Source organism: Cydia fagiglandana, chromosome 1 (assembly GCF_963556715.1).
Source record: "Cydia fagiglandana chromosome 1, ilCydFagi1.1, whole genome shotgun sequence".
Classification (NCBI taxonomy): Eukaryota; Metazoa; Arthropoda; class Insecta; order Lepidoptera; family Tortricidae; genus Cydia; species Cydia fagiglandana.
The window spans coordinates 24,164,875-24,186,669 of NC_085932.1; the positions used below are offsets into that span (position 1 = coordinate 24,164,875).

The window sequence follows — 21,795 nt, forward strand, 5'->3', positions numbered from 1 at the left end:
TCCGTTTTTTCCTTTTGAGGTACGGAACTCTAAAAATGTGAGATCTTCAAGTAGGCGCGTACGGGTACGTGACACGTTGTACGCTTACCAAAGCCGGGCGCCTTCAAAATCAAATCAAATGAATGTTTTAAATATCCCACCAAAAACATCGACGCTTTTAGTATGAGAAAGCTGAAGGCTCCCGGTTTTGAAACGCATACACCGTGCCACATACGTCGGGCTATATAGCTACGCCCGACACTCTTAGTATGAGGGCGCCGAAGGCGCCCGGTTTTGGAACACGTACAGCGCGCCTCGCCACGCTCGTGGTTCAATTCTGGAATCTTTCGCTTGCTCGAGTATCAATATTAGCACGAGCGGTTAAACAAGAACTTTGCCCCCTTGTAAAACAAATAACTATTTTGTACTCGTCGACTGTAATTCTACAATGGGGTACTTTAATGTATGGTAACCAAACTGTAATTGGGTACTTTTAATGTATGTGGTAATATACGGTTTAGAGACGGACAAAGAAAAATCTGCAGCGGATTTGATAGCCCACGCAGTGGAAGTGTTATTTTAAACGTCACTCTTCTATGACGAGTGACGTGTGACGTTTAAAATAACATTTCCACTGCGTGGGCTATCAAATCCTCTGCAGACTTTTCTTGGTCTGACTCTATTTAACTATAATGAAATTGACCAATCACAGCTCGCCGCCGTCAAGAAGACGAAACAAAACCATAGCTCAATTTACTTATTTAATTTAGGTTGTATAGTAGAAACAATTGCTTTTGAAGTCTGAAACGCGCATGTGACACCCTTAATATACTTAGCACCATCCATAGACTACCAAAACCATGTTGCTTGTTAGTATCCAATCTCCATATTAGGCTACGGTGGCCAATATTGAGATAAAAAACCGGGCAAGTGCGAGTCGGACTCGCGCACGAAGGGTTCCGTACCATAATGCAAAAAAAAACAAAAAAAAAAGCAAGCAAAAACGGTAACCCATCCAAGTACTGACCACTCCCGACGTTGCTTAACTTTGGTCAAAAATCACGTTTGTTGTATGGGAGCCCCATTTAAATCTTTATTTTATTCTGTTTTTAGTATTTGTTGTTATAGCGGCAACAGAAATACGTCATCTGTGAAAATGTCAACTGTCTATTAGCTATCACGGTTCGTGAGATACAGAGGGCCTACCGTGAACCACGTACGACGTATTGCCTTCCTGTCACACTTACGTACGAATTTACAAGTGCAACAGAGAGGCAACACGTCGAACGTGGTTCGCGGTAGGGCATCAGCCTGGTGACAGACGGACGGACGGACGGACAGCGAAGTCTTAGTAATAGGGTCCCGTTTTACCCTTTGGGTACGGAACCCTAAAAACTGTCTAAAATTGAATTTAACGGTAGCCGGGGCGCGTACGAGTAGGTACATATGAAGGTATCGCGGCTGCTCGCGTATCTTAGCTGTAGGTATATACTTAACTCTTACTTTTGGTTTGTTTACCTACGACTATATGATTCTAATTTATTATTGGGATTAATCCGGTTTCCTTACGATGTTTTCCTTCATCGCGCCTCACGTGACTGGTAAATAATAAATGATATTTCGTACATAAGTTCCGAAAAACTCTTGCTCGAGCAGGGGTTTGAACCCGCGACCTCCAGGTTGAAACTGTTGAAAGTCGCACGCTCTTAGGTCCACATCTAGCGTCTTTCGAGCGTCGGCGTCTACAACTCTATGGCCGCTGCTCGACGCAACGTCGACGCAACTGCGCAGCGACGTCATTTTCCATAGCGCTGACCAGACGCCGACGCTCGAAAGACGCTAGATGTGGGGGGGGGGGGCCTTACTGTTAGGCCATCAGCGCTCTTATTTCATAATTATATTTATGTATATTAATTTAAGTAAAAATGAATTGATCGTATAAAAATGTTTAATAAGATAGGCCATAGTTGTAAAATAAGTTGTCGATGAGAGCAGATCCTTATACGGCTACGATCGGTGCTGGGGCGGCGTATCTGTACGCGAACGGTGCAGAATATGCGGCCACCCTGGCGACCGGGGCTGTGTAAGCGGCCGCCACAGGCGCGGTGTAAGCGGCAGGCACAGGGCCGGTGTAAGCGGCTACTCTCGCGACGGGAGCTGTGTAAGCGGCAGGGGCGACAGCGTAGCGGGCGTAGGCGGGCTGGGCTACCACTGGAGCAGCGGCGATGCGCGCGGGCACGACGGCGGGTTCCGCGACAACAGCGGGCGCAGCGGCTACGAGCGGTTCCTTGCGCACGACAGCGTTGAACCCGTTTACTGGGTCGGCCGAGTAATCTACGACGCGACGCGTGCCATCCGAGTCGACCAGCGAGTACTGCCCCTGCACCAGGTCGCCGTCGCGCTGCTCCGTCTGGCTCTTGTAATCGCCGGTGAGTGAGTCCGCCACATCGTATCCGAAGCGGTACTGCGGCAGAGGGTCGAATTCCTCGAGTCGCGCCGCTACTGGCGCCGCCGCGACCACGGGCGCCGCTGCGAGGGGAGCAGCTACTGCTACTGGGGCCACGCTAGCCTTAGCGAAGGCTACAAGGCAGGAGAAGACGACCAACTGTAATTAAAATTTAGTTTTAGCTATGTAAGTCATATACTTAATTGTTTACTAACGTAGGTGATGCAGGTACGTGATACTGATAAAATGTAGGTATGCAAATCAATATGCTTTAATTACAATACAATGTAAACTAGAATTCAATACCTACAAAAATGTTGATTTCCCGAATACTTATATTATGTGAAATAGGTATCTAAACTAAAGCCTAAAGTAAGGACCTAAGTGATTTAAGATATCATAACAGGAATGGCTCTTTCGGAGTATTTAGGTACCTATGTAAAGATTCGCATGCCCGACACCTGAGTTAATTTAAGTCATAATAGTTGTACTTGAAACAGTGACACGGTTTAGCGAGGGCGAGACTAGAGCGGTTGCGTAAGGAGTCGCGGAGAAATTACTAACAAGCCGAGGATACCGGCCGTCAAGGACGCTGCACGCTGCCCGCGGCATTACAATCAGATTAATATATATATGATATATCCCACATGATAACAGGATACGTCCTTGTTGATTTATGATTTCATATATTATCTTACTTTATCTCATCGTTTCGTAATCGTAAGTTTTATTTTATAAAATGAGAAAATTACTCATTTCCTCCTTTTCTTTCATTGTAAACAACATGTAAACAAGAACGATAATTTAAATTAAAAATACATTTAAATAATTAGCCACCTGAAGTTATAATTCAGAGAGCAGATTACAAAACGCCTTTTAATCGGTGTATATCGCGAACCCCATGGGCAAAGCTCCTGAAGGAAAGAAGTCGGGACTTAAAAACATTAGGTACAAACAGGTGATAGCGAGGGTATCGCCAAAAAATATTCTCATTGCAGAAAAAATCTATTAATTCTCCATCTCCATGTCTATTTGTCTAAAGGCCGATACAGACGGACTTCAACCGATTGTAATTTGTATGGAATCTGCACGCCGACTGCGCGCCAACTGCAACGTCAGCGTGCAGCTCCCATACAATACACGTTTCAGTCGGGTGCAGTCCATCTGTACCGGCCCTAATTATAGGTATACAGCGAAATAAAGTTATTGTCACAGAAAAAAATTAACACTACTACTTTCAGCTAAGTGTTTTTTGGCGCGCTCATTGTTTCTTCCGTGGTTTTTTGTAATAGGCGCTATGATGTTTTAGTTAAAATTTTAAATTGTATAAGTATTGAATTTAACACAAATGAAGATGCAGAATTGAAGAATAATAATATTTGAGATTAAGTATAGAATATTTAGATAATAGATGGGTTGGAAGGAGAGGCTGTAGAAGTAAAAAGTTACCTTAAAGGCCATTGTTGTTGAGGATGGGTTGTTGAGTGCAGTCAGGTGCGACTATGATCCCCAGGAGCACAGCACAGTATATATATAGCGGCCACGGGTTGTGACACAGCTCAAGTTCGCACTTAGTATTATGTGTGCGCATCACTATGGATGTGCACGCAATTGGAAATGAGCTGCAATTTGTCAATGGCGGAAAATTCGGCCGTTTACTTGAGCACGGGCCAACACCGTTATGAAATGCAGTGTTCACACACAGCTAGAGAGATCATTATTTTAAGAGGGTGTACCGTAAAATGGGGTGAGTTGGGTGAAATTTGACTTTCAAACCTCGATAAAATTTTATTTTTACATGTGAAAACTGAATGGTGTATATAATAGTGGTTCGGACGTTTGTATTTTAGTCTGTATTTTATTTTGGGTAGTTCCATTTCATAACTTTGACGATAAAGAGGAAAACCCACCTCACCCCGTAGTGCCTCGTATTTGGGGTGAGAGGGTTTTTCATACAAATGTGATTTTGGAAGATTGTCGGATCGATTTTTTTTTTTATTATGCGTATTACTATAGCCCCATTTTAAATTGGAATACATTATTTTTGTAGCAGTAGCCTTAAAAACCCTTCTCACCCCCCTCTCAAACCTTCTCTCCCCATTCATAACCCACCTCTCCCCGCGAAACCTACTCACCCCGTTTTACGGTAATTAGTTTTGTCAATAATATAAGTTCATATCTTCGCAGATGTATGCAGGTTTCCTTCACGGAAAAGCTAGTGGTAAATATCAAATGATTACTCATTGGTACGAGCCTGGATTTGAACCCGCGACCTCCGGATTGAAAGTTGGTCATATCTACTAGGCCACCACCGCTTATAGCAGTTATAAATAGCTAAGATTGGCAGTAAATTTACTGTGACTACAAAATGTACTATGACTATAACTCTCGATACACTCTATTATCTCTGATAGTTTAAATATAGACGTGTTGTTAATAGTTATAATTAAATGTACAACAAGAGATCAAAGTTTGATATTTCTTCGAGTGCTTATTTTGAGTCCCGTGCTAGCGAAAAATTCTATAATATCTAATTTAGAATCTTGAGCGTAATAAGGGACTCAAAAGCGTACGAGACGTAAATAACTTTGATCTCGTGTTGTACATACAAGTTTTCACCTCAGAACAGAAGTGAGAACATATTAGACAACCCGAACCTGAAAAATGTAGGTAAATAGGTAGGTACTTCTTCATTACTTATTCACTCATTTTTTCTTAAGATATTCTAACAATTAAGTTTAAATACCGCAATCAAACACAAAAACAAAACTAAATCAATTTCAGTAAAAATATAATATGCAAATAACGAACATCAATTGACACTTCAGTAAACAACTTTTTATTGTAAAAATAACTTTGCCAGATACGGTCCGAATTGCGGATCTAGTCTAGTATACTACTATTTGTTAACTATAAGCTGGTCAAGCAAATCTTGTCAGTAAAAAAAGGCGCGAAATTCAAATTTTCTATGGGACGATATCCCTTCGCGCCTACATTTTTCAAATTTGCCGCCTTTTTCTACTGACAAGATCTGCTTGACCAGCTTTATATAGTAAATATATTTAAAAGTAAAATTATTATTTATTTTGCGTGATCATCTGTTCTGTTTTGAGTTCATTATTTTAATTGTACAATAAAATACGTAAAATATAGTGTTTACTTACCAATTTTTTTAAAGTTTATTTAATTTAATTAACTATTAAGTAGGATTTATACTCCTACGTGATTTAGAACGATGCGCTCTGACGTTTTTCGGGGGTTTATTATTACCTGTAAACCGACAATATATACTGTTGAGTGTCGTTTGAACTTTTTTTGCTAACGACGTGAAAGGGAGAATAGAATCCAGGTACATATTTCGAACTTCTATTAGGCCCCGCATGTTGAAATGACATATTAATATGAAGGTCACTTGAATGTCATTTTGTCTCACTCAGTGAACAAAATCGCATTTTGCTCAGTGTTTTTAAGTTGCAAAGTAGGAGCTGCTGAGGTGAAAATTATTTTTTGTAGCCACAGCAAATTTAACTAAATTTACTTACTGCCATATTTCGACGGATGATTAAAACTTTTAGAACCGTAAAATGGGGTGAGGAGGGACGACAGAGGGGTGAGTTGGTTTTTACAGCCTACTGTTACGTAAATTATATATTCTAATAACAAATCAAGCTAGATATTATAATGTTCATTATCCCAAAGTGTCGATCCAACAATTTTCAAAACCCACCTTAGGGCTTGTGCACAAATCACGCGAGGTTCGATAGGCGGAGGGGGGCCGGAATCACGAAAAAATCACGATCTATAGATAACGTTGGGGGAGGAAGGTATAAGAAAACCTCACGTGTATTTTTTTACAGTGAACGAAACTAAGGAAAAAGCCTACCACATGAGTAGATACTAGAGATGCAACGGATAGTTGTTTGGCCGGATACCGGATACCGGATATCCGGCCTGGACACTGGCCGAATATCCGGTATCCGGCCGCCGGATATTCGGCCGGCTGAATTATACCTACATTTCGGTTTTTCAGGTGCGCATTCTGCAGGTTTGACCTGTTTCCTAGTAAACGTTCGCGCGGACTCATTTCTAGGTTCGAAATAAGTGCGCGTGCAAGTCAGTGGAATGATTAAATTGTTTTAAAATAATAAACAAGTACGATTATGACCGTGTCTGTTTCTTAAATCCAATTTGTTTACTCCGAAATCAAGCAATGTTACTATCCGGTATCCGGCCGGATAGAAGGTCACTATCCGGTATCCGGCTGGATAGTAAAATAACGGCCGGATAGGCCGGATACCGGATAGTAACCGGATATCCGGTGCATCTCTAGTAGATACTATTTCTCGGTTTCGTTAAGCATAAATTCTTCACTCTGCACTTTTAAATAGCGAGTTTATTTAACGAAAATAGAAAAATAAACAATATTTTCTATTGTACAATACTATTTATAAAAAGTAACCGACAACCCTTAACTACGGGGTGAGCTGGAATTTCCTACTATTTCGTATTTATCTTTAAAGTTATGAAATGGAACTACGCAAAATCATAAAAAAAAAACTAAAAAGCAAACGGAACTACGCAAAATCATAAAAAAAAACTAAAAAGCAAACGACCGGAACATTTATTATGCATCAGTGTGCCACATATAAAAATAAAGTTTTATCGAGGTTTGAATGTCAGTTTTGTACCTACTAACCCCATTTTACGGAACGCCATTTGACTTTGATCCTTATTCTTTCACTAAGTGTACCTATATGTGTTAAATTTGTTAAATATCAAAAAGTGTCGCCATCTACTCGAGTATTATAGGCCAAACTGGGGGTATTAATGGTATTTTTTGTATTTAAATTGCGTAATTGTAAAATTCATTGTAAGATATAAGTAGTGTTTATTTTTTATACCTACTGTCTTTTTTGTATTTTATAACCTTATTTGAACCGCACGAGACCAAAGTTATTGCATTTCATGCATTAGAATCCCTCACTACGCCAAGATTCTCGCTATGCACGTGATTTACCTATCATCAAACGCGAGGCGGTTGTAGTTCCTTTTGATAATAAAGTATATGAAGATATTTCAATAAGTAAGGTGTATTCGGGTAATACCGAATGTCGGATAATTCCGAAATTCAGATGAAAATCACCCTTAATTCCATCATAATAAAAGTCTCTTTTCGGAATTATCCGACAGTTTTCGACATTCGGAATTACCCGAGTAAACCTTACCTAATTAAAACCTAAGAAGTATAATAAATATAAGACAGTGATTTATAAAAAGTACTTTATTTTCATGTCATGGTTGCTTTTGACAATAAATAATAATGACTAGGGTTTGTTCTAATTTAGTGATGGTAAACAGGGGCGGAATAAGCTACGGGAGCAGCGTGCACCACAGGGGCGGCGTGCACGACAGGGGCGGCGTGAGCGACGGGGGCGGCGTGGTAGGCTACCGGAGTGGCGACTTTAGCGACCACGGGGGCGGCTACTTTGACGGCGAGTGGCTCCTTGTGCACGACCGCGTTGAAGCCGTTGTGATCATCAGCGGTATATTCAACGGTGCGCTTGGTGCCATCGGGGTCCACAACGGAGTAGGAGCCCTTGACGACATCGCCGTCGCGAGACTCGTGCTGGGTCTTAGAGTCGCCGGTAAGTCCGTCCTGAACGTCGTACGCGAAGCTGTACTGCGGGTGCGCGTTGAAGTCTTCAACGACCTTGGCGAGGGGGGCGACGGCGACGGCCTTAGCGACGGGTGCGGCGTAGGCGACGGGGGCGGCGTGGTAGGCTACTGGGGCGGCGTGCGCGACCGGGGCGGCGTGCACCACGGGTGCAGCGGCGTAGGCCACGGGGGCGGCGTGCGAGTACACGGCGGGGGCAACCACTCCCGCACGTACAGACGCGATCGCGCACACCAGCACTACCAGCTGAAAAGTTAAATAAATAAGTAATGCATGTTTTAGTTTATACATCTACATGATGGTACTGATAGTGTAGGTAGGTATATTTACGACTGGAAAATCAATCATAAGGGATCATCCATTAATCACGTCACACGAATTTCTAGGTTTTTTGACCCCTCCCCCCCTCCTTGTCACACTTGGTCACATTTTGCAAACCCCTCCCCACCTGGTGTGACGTCACATTTTAGGCAATTTTGTTTTCAACGAAATCGGCAATACTAACTCGGCATTATTTTTTTAATAAAAAAATATTTTTGGTAAAAGAAATATTAGTAATTTTATAACACAAAACCAATTAGGAACAAAAATTGCCTACTTCCAAAACCTCATTATTTAAATGTACAGCGAATAAAAAAATATAAATTAATTTTCAGTTACTGATGAATAGTGATGAAGTTAAAATGACGTCACAATGTTTGTGACTCCCCCCTCCCCCATGTCACAACATGTCACATTTTCTTGACCCCTCCCTCCCCTAAACGTGTGACGTAATTAATGGATGACCCCTAAGATGTGGTAAAATAAGGACTAAAATAAGCTGAGTGCCAGCATATATATAGGTATGTCACCATCCTGGAATAATTAGTTTTTTGTAGTTTATAGTTTTGTAACGCATAAACCAATTCGATACTTTTATGTTAATTATATGGAATATCCAAATCAATTAAAGTCCGATCAATCAATTAAAGTTGGAGGATGTTAATTCAAGGTAGTTGACGTTAATTGACGATACGCTAAAAGCTCGCTCGTACCTTGAAAGCCATTCTAGATGAGATGCGTGACTTCACCGTGAGTAAACCTCAAGTTGAATGTACCGCACTTGAATCTTGCGGACTTTTTATATGCCGTCCAAACGCCTGAGGCGTTGCATTATATCATTGTGCCGTGTATGACTTGGTATAAACCGGTTGCATTAAAGAGTTGCTCAATTGGAAACATCTTGGTATGAGCTCCTTTGATATGGTAGTATTCTGAATCAGGCAGTATTATATTTAAATAAGATCAATCTTTGATGGATGTCGTAGTTGGAAAGATCACTTGCATGGCGGGCGGCTTTCTTTGGGCGGCTCGTCCTTGCTTTGTCTTGTAATCGTTGACCAAAACAATACTTTTATTGTGTGGTTCCAGAGAAAAGGAGACTGTTCTCAAATCGCCGGGATGTAGGTCAAATGTAGGTACCTAATGATTCACGGTTTCTTAAGGGAAGACCAAAAAGTTATGATAACTGATAACCAATATTTAACACGTTTTACGGAGTTTTTGGAGAAAATAGGTTTTAAACAAGGAACAACAACTGTCGTGTAAATGTTACGACACTAAAAAAATATAATTGTGTCATTTGATTAAGTTGGTATGTCATTATTGTCAGATACCATTTTGATGTGATTATAACCGAAGATATTTGCAAAAATAATTAATAATTATAATAATAAACTGTTATAAGCGTGATATTTGGCTTCAGATTAAGAAACAAATTACACGTAAGTAAGCTAAGCATAATTCGTGGCTCGTGGCGCATCAAGGGTGTCAGAAGAATTACTGAAATTAAGATGCTCTGCTTCAAATTTCGTATAAAAAAATAATGCTATAGCTATTCTTTAGCATAATCATTATATCTTAAATTACCACTATATCATTTAGTGGTTGGACTGCTTATTAAACCTAACAATCTATCAATAAGCAAAAATGGTTCCTATCGTAGTTAAACGACAGGCTTTTCTAGCTTGTGATAACCAGCTACAAGTAGGTAATGAACCCTTATAAGGTTATGCTGGGTATGATATGAGGTATGGAGTTATTTTCATGGCTCAGATGTGTAAAGGAGAGACTTTCATGGTAGGCATGGTAGCATCTCATTTTTGGTGACTATAACCCGTGTCAAGTTCCATCTACAACCAAAACAGCTAAGCGGATTCTCCTTCGAATTTACGAGTAGGTATAGCCAGGGGAATAATATTGCTGAGAAATGAACCACGTACAGTCGACGTCAAAGATATGTTTACATCTTTTGCCTTATTACCGAGGCATAAGGTCCAAAAGTGTAAACATATCTTTGACGTCGACTGTACATAGCGCTGCCTCCTTCACCGTCACACACCGGAGCATCAGTGTGATAACCAAATAATTTCAGTGACGTGATGTTGAAGTTAAGCCGTGTGCTGCCGCTATGGCGCGCGGGCACACGCTTGTACCCTGCATTCCACGACCCCATCGACCTGGTCACAGGGCTGGAGAAGAGAGAACTTCTGGCCCACCTGGCGGGCGAATGTGACCCTTTCCGTATCTTGAGCTTTAAAAGAGGTATCGTCGATTATCTATTCAATGTATTACTGCTTGACTGACCTAGACATGTGGGACACTCTTCTATACAGTTCAGAAAAAACAATTGATCAAAGAAAGAGGCATGACAACAGACTCATAGAGCCGAGTAATCAGCAATTATCTGGGGTGGGCCTGTATTAAATGCTCGTGTAAAAAGTTTTTTTAGCACAATATCTAGAATATAATACCTATGACTATACTACTGGGGAAACAGACAATATCTAGGTACTTCATATCACTTAACTTGCTAGCGCTTCTTTTACTGAATTTTCTTCAATAACCAAACCTCATGTACGGATCGTGACTAACCGTAATCACCATAACTGAATTCATTTTATATTATTTATGTGGAGCAGATTGGAGATGGGGGTATGTAAGAACTTTGATAAAGGTTATTGCCGATTACGTTTTTGTTTAGTCTTGACAAGGTTTGTGCCGATTGTAGACAAAACTTGTGGCCGATATATAGTCTTATTGAATAAGTGTATATAATTTGGTTAGGTCCGGGAACTCGCGAGCGTCCGAACCTCGTGCCCAGCGCGTTCCAGCAGCGCCTGGTGGGCTGCAAGTGCCACCCGGACACGTACCACATCGAGTGGATGTGGTTGCACGCCTCGGAGCCCAAGCGCTGCGCCTGCGGCTACTGGTTCGAGCTCTGTCCCATCGCGCCCATCGTCACGTGATGTATACATAGCACAATAAACAAAAAGCCTTTAAATTTAATTAATTAATGCTTTTTTCCTATACATATATACACTACTTATATAATTAATACACCACCACCCGCTTTATCGTCTAAACTAAACCTCATCGTTTATCGATTTTTTTGTCTAGCGACTTGTATATAGGCATATTGAATAAATAGGGTGTCCAAAGTTTTAGCCAATGAAAACGTTAAGAATTAGGGGGGGGGGGGATTAGGGGGGGGGGGGGTTAGGGGGGGTTAATTTTCCTAACTAATAAAATAAAATATTAAATTAAACCTTAATACAGTCATAAGAAATGCACTTTTCGGGACGCCGACATCTTACGCGTAGTAAACGCAGCTAACATCATCATCGTGCTATATACTACCTTTACGATGTATACCTGGTAGGTATATGTAGGTACTTATACATATTAGTTACCTATATCTAAGATTATCGATGGCCGCATCACTAAACTGTTTTCAACTATCAAAGTACTTATTCTAGAGGAAGGTTTGGGTGTATAATTCGTTAAGGTTTTGTGTCGGTAGGTAACCCGTGCTAGTAACATAATGCTACTGAAATGCATACAAAGCCAAGACATCTTAAATGTTGACAAATCCCTTGCCCTATTATGTCGCCGTAGTAAGTGGCTTATAACCGCTCGTTCCAGTTCGCCGACCTTGAACCGCGGCGCTGCAACCGCCTGCTCCGGAACCACACTTAACTCGCAACTCAGTTATCAATATCATTTATTACCAATGTTATTTAATACCGGCTTTTAAGCGAATTCGTTACTTTGTCGGTATTGTGGTCTTGGTCAAGGGAAAAATGCCCATACATACTTATATAAACTCTATGAATATTTTTAACTGCTTTGTGTTATTCTTTGTGTTGTTATGCTTACTGTTCTAGTTTGTATGTTTTTCCTTTTAATATTGATTTTTTTTTACTTATACCAGATAAATATAACATTTATTTAAATTGAAGCACACTTTCTTAATCAATCAATATTTATTTATTTATGTCGTGGGAAACAATAATTTATTTATACCTATAGTACAAAGATAGTACTACATACAAAAGAAAAATATTGTTTATGAAATTATATAATTATAGGTACCGAAAATATCTCTCTTAAATTATCCATAATTTATTCAACACACTTATTGCTACATTTATCACAATCATAGGAAAAACGTTCACTATAAAAATAAAGTAACAGGTACATCGGTAGGTATACTAATTAATCTAATTATAGTATTTAAAACCGGTAGCCGGCTGAAAGTACTGTCCTTGTGCGAAACTCTCACGGTCAGATTTGATTTCATTCGCAGGAGTGAAATAGAAGGCCGGTTTGTCTTCGTAATTTGTTTTAGGGTACGACAATTTGTTGTACAGTTTGGTATAAAGAACCGGTCCAATAGGCGGCGGGGATTTCACAACGAGATCGTCGTTGTCGTACGGCGGTGGGACGCGATATTGAGGCTCGATGTCCTGATAAGCGTACGACTGCGGTGGAGGCGGTGTGGCGGCTGCCTCCCTGTGAATGACAGCTGTGAAGCCGTGTTTCGGATCCGCAGTGTACTTGACAGTTCGCCGGGTCCCGTCCGGGTCGACGACGGAGTAGGAGCCGCTGACCACGTCTCCGCGCCGCACCTCGTGCTGGCTCTTGGTGTCGCCGGTAGTTGGGTCTTCAATTTCATATGAATATTTGTATTCGTTTGGTTGTGGCGAGTCTTTTACCACGATACTGACCACGGCCATGGGGAAAAGGCACAGCAACGGCTGCAAATAAAATGATTAAGCCGCTTAACTAAAGTGCGATTTTAGAACTTAGTATATATATTATCAAAGTTAAATGGGGTAAACAAAGTCAGCTTAACAATAATAATAAATTCTTAGCCACATGAAAGTACGTGAAAATAATGTTGAACGACGTATATTAAAAGGCTAACCTTTTTTTTCCAATGAGCACTGATTATAAGCACATATGAATCCGGCGAGTGGTTTTGACGTTACGGTAAAAAGTTAAAAACACGCGGCAAAAACATACCCTCGGATATAAGTACAGTCGCCATCAGATATATCGGAGCGGCCAAGGTGTTCACAATATCTGAACAAGCACTCTAACGCCCTGACAATAGAGGCGTGCTCAGATATTTGTGAGCACCTCGGCCGCCCCGATATATATGATGGCGACTGTACATACATACATATATAAAGACTCCTAAAATCATAAATCCTTCTCATTGTCATGAAATAAATAAGAATTTTGTAACTTTTCATTTACCCCGTACGCGTACATAGCAGGTGTCTTCAGTGTGTTATCCGCGGTTCCGTCGACAATGGGCTTGGAGGCAGTTGGAAGTAAATCGCAGTCAAGTGGCAGCTCGTATTTATAGCATTGCAGTGCATTCACTCGAACGTTCCGGATTGTCAGCCGTGTCTGTCGCGATCGTGAATATAACACATAGAGCTTTTATGCTTTTACCCGTGGAGTCCTGGCTTGTGTAACCAATTAGACGGTTGCGACATTTTCGCTGTCGCTCGTGTTGGTTTATACTGAACCTGCAAGGAATACAGGCTTGAAAAAGTTGATAAGTAAAGCCAGCAGCAGAAATTGCTAAGCGGGCGAGGTGTTCAAAGTTAATTGAACACTAGTTTTGAACTCAGGTAGTTGAGTTGGTAGAGCGTCGGACGCTGGTGTCCTGAAGTCCCAAATTTTAGTCTAACCTAAGCCAGGGAATGTAGCCATTTCTCCTTTATTTCAAACATTGTGGATTCGTTATCATATCATATATTTTATTATCAGACGTTTCTGTTTAGAGTATTAATTCATTTAAATTTGATTAATCATAAGTCCTATCGTTCAGAACGTAGATAAAGATTTTCATCTTTCGTCGTTCGAGTACTAAATAAATTAGCGTAAGTAAATTTTTTTATTCGTCATTTTAATTAGTCATCCAAATTGCAACGCGTAAAGGTATTGTTATTTTTGAAATACGCCATTACAATACAATACAAAGCGATATGATCTGTGCCTATCTGCACTAAATTTACATACTCAATATACTCATTACATAAATATGTACCATATTATTATTCATTATCTAAGTATATATATAGTTGTGTTGTCGGTATCTTGTAGCACTAGTGGCATTGGGCGACAGATCCGTTTCCCGGCACCTTTCCGAAATAAGACACCCGCGACGCAAGCTTATAGATAACATAATGTCTAAGACGTGCACAATAAGGTCGATAATTAAAAATATACCCACAGGGTATCCCACGGCTATGTCGGCTATGCCACATGGAGAGAAAGTACCCTGAATATTGTAGATGGAACATTTTACTGAAAGAAGACAGTTTTTTAGTTTAAAAAACAATTTAATCTGCGTTCATAGATTTTTTAATAATTACATGGTTGAAGGGGAAATAGAACCCGCTACACAAGAAAAATTACCCTGTAGCTTTATCATACCGATCGCAAGGCTTCATCACAAGGATAATTTTTTGCTAAATAACATAGTGTCAGAAATAAAAGGAAGACCTGTAGAAAAAACCGAATTCTAGATAATATCTACTCGTCTCGCATAGAACACAATTATTCTTATAATCAGTTAATCACTATGAGGCAATATATCCTATATCAATTTAAATACAATTTATATAAATATCAAGTACTTTTGATTTGAGGTACAATAAGTTAGAGACATTACTGACATTAGTCACGCCGCCGTCTTCTAGACTCTAGATAAGAGGAAGTTGCCCAATCCATCAGATCGTTTCAAGGTGACGTGGGAAAAATAAGAATATTCGCTTTATTCAAGTAGGTAGTCGCTTAGATACCAATCAATGGTTTTAACATTGTAAGTAAATTCTTACGCTTGTATAAATTTCTAGACATAAATACCTAGTTCTGTCGTGAAGGATTTTTCTGCTTTTTTGTTCATACAAAAGACATCAACGCGGGTCGCACTCGAATGATTTGTTTGATATGGTGTCTGGCATATTTGATAATATCATTACAATTGTAATTGAAACTCATCGTCGTGGTTAAGTAAAGTAGGAAAACTTAAACGGTAAATCGGATAACTAATTTGTTGGTCACGGGCACTTATGCAGGAATTTTACTCTGGTACGGTAGTACAATCAGATTCAACTACATTATTAACCTGTAATTCTAATTAATTGTTATGTGTTCTAATTTGAACATATAGGTAATTTTGGCACGACAAACATGGTGGTTGTATTCGTACACGATAGTCTAACGGCGACGGTTAGCAAGCGACCGACGCCGACGGGTCACCACTAATTTTTACGATCACTCTACATTAAGCAACGCGTCTTAGGGATGACAAGTCACTACTACTAAAATAGTACATTTCGATGCTAGTGCGGAAGGTATGTCATTACTTCACGAGTACCGAGATATCTTGCCACGAGCCGCAGGCGAGTGGCAAGACTCGGGACGAGTGAAGAATGACATTTCCGCACGTGTATAGAACGACGTTTTTTAATACAGTTGCGAAAAAATAAGAAAAACATTGTTAATCGTACACTAAACAAAAGTGGTAACAGTGACAGCTCGGTTAGACGTCGTCTTTAAGTATATTATATCTATGGGCGTTTGGCAGCTATTCCGTTCCATTCAGTCAACTTATTAAGAACGGAATTTTCAATATTGAATATTAAAAAATAAACGTGTTATAATGATGAAGAGGTAAGTAATTAAATATGAAATATGTAATATTTTTCGTATTCTTACATTAACGGTAGGTTTTTATGCTGATTACGACGTTTAAAGGAAACTAATATTAACACTCATCAATAAGTAGTCGTGAATTGGAACAAGTATAAATTTAAAAAAATTGGAAAAGTAAAAAGCACTAGTTCGAGATAACCAACTTTCCCCACGCTAAACAGCTACGTAAAGTAGCACTTTTTGAGCAACTGTATTAAAAAAAATATTAAAATGCGTTTTTTAACTTCTTTTATAAAACTACATAGGTCATAGTTATTTGAGACCTCTTTCCTCATGGAGATTATAGGTAGGTAATACGCACCGTCCTAGGGATTAATTATAAGGTGTACAGTGGCGTTCAAAAGTGCATGGATAGATGTTGACCTTAATGCCTTAATTAGACGGTTGAAATATGTCCATGCACATTTAAAAGCCAGTGTAGGCATCTAATAACAAAGGGAACTCTTGTCTCGAGTGTCTTGACTTGGTATGTGTAGGCTGGTTAATAGAATCCATTTGGCCTAAGGTTAAGGTAAGAATTCAGGATGGCCACAGTTACTTACAGGTGGCCAGTTACTGGTCTTTATAATCAAGGTTTTAACTGGGACAGCCCTAGTTCTCATTTAATAAATGTATACACCTACGCAAATATCTAGTACATACAAAAGGGCCTCGACTGGGTGCGGTTACGATCTCATGTGCATTATATATTGTCGTCTTATTGTCGCACCTATGGAAATGAACTAATTACCACTCAAGTAATAGTATACCTTATCTCAGCGACCTAGGATTTATAAGGTTAACTTTGACAAAGTGGGAGTGTTATGCGCAGATTCGTGCATCAGATAGTTCTTAAAAGCCACTTACTTCAGACGGCTAGTCACTAAGTGATAGTAAATTGGAGCTAAGTCACGATATGGAACTGCAGGACCTAGAAGTATGAATCTTTGAGTACCTACTTAACTACTATTTTATTTAACGATTGATATAGCCCTCCTTTCAATTGTTTTTAATAAGGTTCTTACTTACTTTAAAAAATGTATGTGTAGATTAAAACTAAGTGTTTGGATTCCTCTTATTTATTACCTTAGCTTTAACATTCAACAATTAGGTATACAGAGTACATAACATAACATTTGACGTTGCTAAACAAAAACAACTTACAATATGTTGTTTTCTTCATAACCACGTCTCAATAAATACGGTTCAGGTCACATGTCACATGGTACAGTCACCTGTAATAATAAGTTACTCTTCGAACGCCTCAAAAATATGTGACACGCTCGTATGGCTCTACAAATAAGATCGTGTCAGAAATTTTTGCGGCCTTCATTGTGTAACATATTATTGCAGGTGACTGTACTGCGCTAAATGAATCTGGATACTGAAAGAGGCCATTAAAATTATAACTTACCTAATACATGAATACATGATATTAAACACAACATTTTAAGTTCATCGTGTGATTAAAGATGGGTGAGATTCATTTCATTTTGTTCCAAATTAATGAAGCGATTAGGACCACTCTATCTAGAACGCACAACAAAAAATCTTATTGCTTTTCCCCTTGCATCTTACCGTAACCAGATTCATGTAACACTAGTTCATTGGGCCACTTGCACCATTCCACTAATCCGGGGTTAACCGGTTAAACCTGGAGTTACATGGTTACCAGTACAATTTGACACTGGGTTAACCGGTTAACCCCGGGTTAGTGGGATGGTGCAAGTGACCCTAGCGTTTCTAAAGTTGGCAGGTATTATTAAGCCCAGTTCTAAAAGTCACTGATTTTATACTAGGTACAATTATCTAAGTCCATTTTACCAATTCAGGTATTTTAACGAGATCCATATTTTATAGCTTTAATCCTTGCTACAGCTAGTTGTCCTAAATTTAGAAAGAACTATTGTTCCCGATTGGAGTTCTTGAGCAAAACTCTCCTACGCGACTTTGAAAACTGATGGCCTACCGCGAACCATCATCATCTGCCTCTCTATCACTCGAATATGCAAGAGCGATAGAGAGGCAAATAATGAATCGACTAGTGTATATAGGCGGGCGCGGCGACAGCCTTGACGGCGGCGCCGAGGGGCTCCTTGTGGACGACGGCGTTGAAGCCGTTGTGCGGGTCGGCGGTGTACTCGACGACGCGCCGCGTGCCGTCCGGCTCCACCAGCGAGTACGACCCCTGCACCACGTCGCCGGACCGCGATTCCTGGTGGCTCTTTGAGTCACCTGATCAATACAGATAATCATAAGCACACAGCACATTTATTAGTTAATTGGTAATACCTACCAGTGGCGGCGCGTCCATAAAAGCCGATTCCCACACCGGCTTGCCTGTTTTTGGACGTTTGAGTAGAGTTGTAAAGGAAATATGTAAGGCTTGCCTATGGATGCCCGTACTTATTGATACGTACGGGGTGTCCAGCAGCAGCGGCAGATTTCCGATTTCCAATTAAAAAAAAAGTATTTCCTTAAAGAATACAGCGCACTGCGAAGGTACTCCCTTCTGCTTGTTATGTACCTAAGTAGTGTACTACATACATTCTGCACTGAGCAAGGCCCGACATGCTCTTGGCCGGGTTTTATTAGTCAATAGTAGGGGATCTAATTAGATCATAATTTATTATAATTGAAGTTGGAATGCATCGACAGTATGGACTATGGAATCGTACAGGAGAAATTTATATTTTTTATTAAGATAAAAAATTTGAATTGCTTACCAGTAAGAGCATCCTGAATATCGTAGGCGTAAGAATACTGCGGGTTTGGATCGTATTCGTCGACAGCCGGGGCGACTGCCGCAACCCTAGGTGCTACTCCGATGGGTGCCAATCTCGGTGCAACGCCCAGCGGTGCCAACCCTGGCGCCACGCCCAACGGGGCCAATCCGGGTGCCACACCTAGCGGGGCGAACGCTGGCCGCGCGTACCCCAAAGGAGACACAGGAACGACGCCGGCAGCTTGGCGCCATAACGCGAGAAGAACTACGGCCAAAAACTGAAAAAAAGATCAATTAAGTACCTAATCAAAATTTTTAAATACTGTAAAGTAGGTATTCTACGGTTCCTACGCAAATGCCATGAAAATCTACATATATCTAGCTCACAATAGTGACTCGTTTTATTTGGAACATCCAAGGCTGTTTATTCTACTACGAGCAATTCTTGTTTATTCATTTATACGTTTATTTATTTACTTATATAATATATTTGGGGATCTCGGAAACGTCTCTATCGATTTCGATGAAATTTACTATACATATGGGGGTTTTCAGAAATTGAAAATTGAAATTGAATCTTTATTGTCATATTGTCAGGGGTTATAAATCGATATAGCTAGGCCTTATCTCTAGGAAAACGCGCATTTTTGAGTTTTTATATGTTTTCCGAGCAAAGCTCGGTCTCTCAGATATTTTAAAATACATGACTAGAATACCGGGTGTGGCCTGTAACACGAGCAAATAATTAAAACATACACTGTACTCCTCAAACGGTGACACTTTTGTTCAACAACTTTTAAAAATTATGAAGTACAGTAGAGTCCGGTTAGTACGACTCCGCATATAACAACCAACCGCTTATAGCGACGTAAGTATAGGCACTTGTTTGGTTTTAGTACAAGCTACTATGAAAGCGCAACCGTTTATAACGACTCCGCTTATAACGACCGATCGCTTTTAACGACGGAAATTGACTCAAAATCCGTCCGTCAAGTCCGGTTACAACGACGAGCGACGTAGTTTTTACAAATAAATTGTTGGTAAGAAGCTTACTCCGTCCCGCGCACCCAACTCTCCTCCCCCTTTTGCATATAGGGAGCAAGATGAAATAGATAGTCATGCGACTTTTCGTAATCTTGCAAACTAAATAAAACAATTCCCATTATTCGATTGAGCTTAAACTTCACACACATAATAAAAAAATAAGATTAATAAGATATACATAATTACATATGTAAGTTGGGTGACAATGCAATATTTTGGTAGGTACCTACCTTCGAGCTGATCTGTCGATGGACACAGGAGGTGGCCACAGGAACTATGTGATAAAAAAACGTCATCTTGATTACATCCCCAAGAATTACGACTTTTTATTTTACGGGATTCGAGTAATTTGCGGATGACGAGTGAGTACGCGTACCTTGATGAAAAGTGGCTTCTTCTAAACACACAAGTCTCTCCATTTAAGACAAGGTGTCATAATACTAACGTAAATATTTATATATTTATTATGTTTTATTTCTTTGATTGTCGCATAAGTATTAATAAATACAAAATGATGTAATTATTTTGATTAAAAAATATATTAAAATTGGCGGCTCGTTTTGTACGACGTCCGGTTAGTACGACGTAATATCAGCGGTCCCTTGAGTGTCGTTATAACCGGACTCTACTGTATTTATATAGATTCCCTATTTTTCATACAAAATAAATATTATCTTCAATGGACGCCATCGCCACGCCATTATCATTGTGATTGACGTTGCTTGTCACGCTGTTGTCACGTCTTAAACATAACAAAATTCGCAATACATTGCGTCTTAGAATAAAATTTAAAGTGTATTAAAAATCAAACTACAAGTCGCTGAACAAATGCTGGTCAGTATGAGGAGTAAAGCCTACGGTTTAATTCTTTGCTCATATTATAGGCCACACCCGGTATATATACTTGTAATACTTTTTTTTTAATATTTCGTCAAAACTTAACAAAGTTACCTTCATTTTGCGTGCGGTGCAGTGCGTCCCAACGTTATGTGAACGCCGAGGGTGCTCGTGCGGCGGTTTTATACGCACATGTCGCATAACAGCCGCCCGCCTATAAACTAAACCTGCCCAACTATTCATCAAACGTACGAGTAGAGACCAACATCCGCGTTTGCCCAGTGTAAAAAGATCTAGATAAATATTTGTAATTAATTCGATGCTGGGATCTGACTCAATACCTTAACATACTATATTAATACCTTAATATTTTTAATAACCACATGTGATTTGTAGGTACTTAAAGTTTTTCATATGTAGCAGCTACTCGTAGTGTGCAAGTTGGTATAACCTAGTTAAACGAGACAGTCAATATTCGTATAAAACCTCGTTCTTCGTCATTATTGTATATAGATGATACCTATGTACAGGCTTGGGAGTTTTCTCTGCACGGTAAGACTAACATTAGCTATGGAGACGATATTAACATTAAAATTAAAGTCATACCTTGAGCAGGTATGACTTTAATTTTAATGTTTGATATCCTCATTCCCTTTCAGTAATTTTAACATATTTTTGCCCTTGCAGTGACTGAATGAATGAAAACGTGGCTACGAAACAAAGGACCACTAAAAACGTAGTTAGATGGTATATACGTAAAAGAAAATAAATATAGTAATTACCCTTATGATGGACGTGGCACCAGCCCGCACCAGTAATGGGATTATCATCCCATCAGTATGGGGCCCAATACATTCCACGACTCTTCTCTTTCCGAACAGACTAGCGCGTATTTAGCAAACAACCTCAGGCGGCGTAGCACGGTGGCGTTTTAATCCCTTGTCACCATACCTGTCACGTTCTAACAAGTATGTAAGTGCGAAAGGGACGCGCATAGTGATAGTCGATAAAAATGGAACCGTGCTGCGCCCGCAGGTCTTTACACGTGCTCCA

The 21,795-nt window shown here is 40.0% G+C and overlaps 5 protein-coding genes across 6 annotated transcripts in view; 1 reads left to right on the plus strand and 4 right to left on the minus strand.

Annotated features, from left to right (window-relative positions):
• Nucleotides 1-1,941: 1,941 nt before the first annotated feature.
• On the minus strand, nt 1,942-9,235 carry LOC134665972 (cuticle protein-like). The gene is made up of 4 exons (XM_063523069.1): nt 9,134-9,235; nt 7,770-8,345; nt 3,875-3,925; nt 1,942-2,584 (listed from the first exon to the last, which is right to left on the minus strand). Exons 1-4 carry the CDS (start codon nt 9,143-9,145, stop codon nt 1,979-1,981), a joined length of 1,245 nt encoding a protein of 414 aa, XP_063379139.1. The 5' UTR covers nt 9,146-9,235; the 3' UTR covers nt 1,942-1,978.
• Nucleotides 8,870-21,795, minus strand: part of LOC134667537 (pseudouridine-5'-phosphatase-like) — a 137,324-nt gene continuing 124,398 nt past the window's right edge. The window contains exon 5 of the transcript XR_010098649.1: nt 8,870-8,887. The gene's annotated coding sequence lies outside the window, so the exon portion shown is untranslated. The remainder of the gene's footprint in view (nt 8,888-21,795) is intronic.
• LOC134667695 (cytochrome c oxidase subunit 5B, mitochondrial-like) lies at nt 9,807-11,414 on the plus strand. 2 transcript variants are annotated; one of them, XM_063525123.1, is made up of 3 exons: nt 9,807-9,862; nt 10,513-10,682; nt 11,205-11,414. In XM_063525123.1, exons 2-3 carry the CDS (start codon nt 10,520-10,522, stop codon nt 11,384-11,386), a joined length of 345 nt encoding a protein of 114 aa, XP_063381193.1. In that variant the 5' UTR covers nt 9,807-9,862; nt 10,513-10,519; the 3' UTR covers nt 11,387-11,414. The 2 variants fall into 2 exon arrangements, with proteins under 2 accessions (XP_063381193.1, XP_063381199.1); XM_063525129.1 differs by having other exon boundaries at nt 9,832-9,866.
• LOC134667609 (cuticle protein 7-like) lies at nt 12,613-13,882 on the minus strand. Its single transcript, XM_063525042.1, has 2 exons — nt 13,683-13,882; nt 12,613-13,177 (listed from the first exon to the last, which is right to left on the minus strand). The coding sequence occupies exons 1-2, from the start codon at nt 13,695-13,697 to the stop codon at nt 12,641-12,643; spliced, it is 552 nt and encodes a 183-aa protein (XP_063381112.1). The 5' UTR covers nt 13,698-13,882; the 3' UTR covers nt 12,613-12,640.
• LOC134667648 (larval cuticle protein A2B-like) lies at nt 17,200-20,939 on the minus strand. Its single transcript, XM_063525075.1, has 3 exons — nt 20,857-20,939; nt 18,863-19,139; nt 17,200-18,371 (listed from the first exon to the last, which is right to left on the minus strand). Exons 1-3 carry the CDS (start codon nt 20,860-20,862, stop codon nt 18,178-18,180), a joined length of 477 nt encoding a protein of 158 aa, XP_063381145.1. The 5' UTR covers nt 20,863-20,939; the 3' UTR covers nt 17,200-18,177.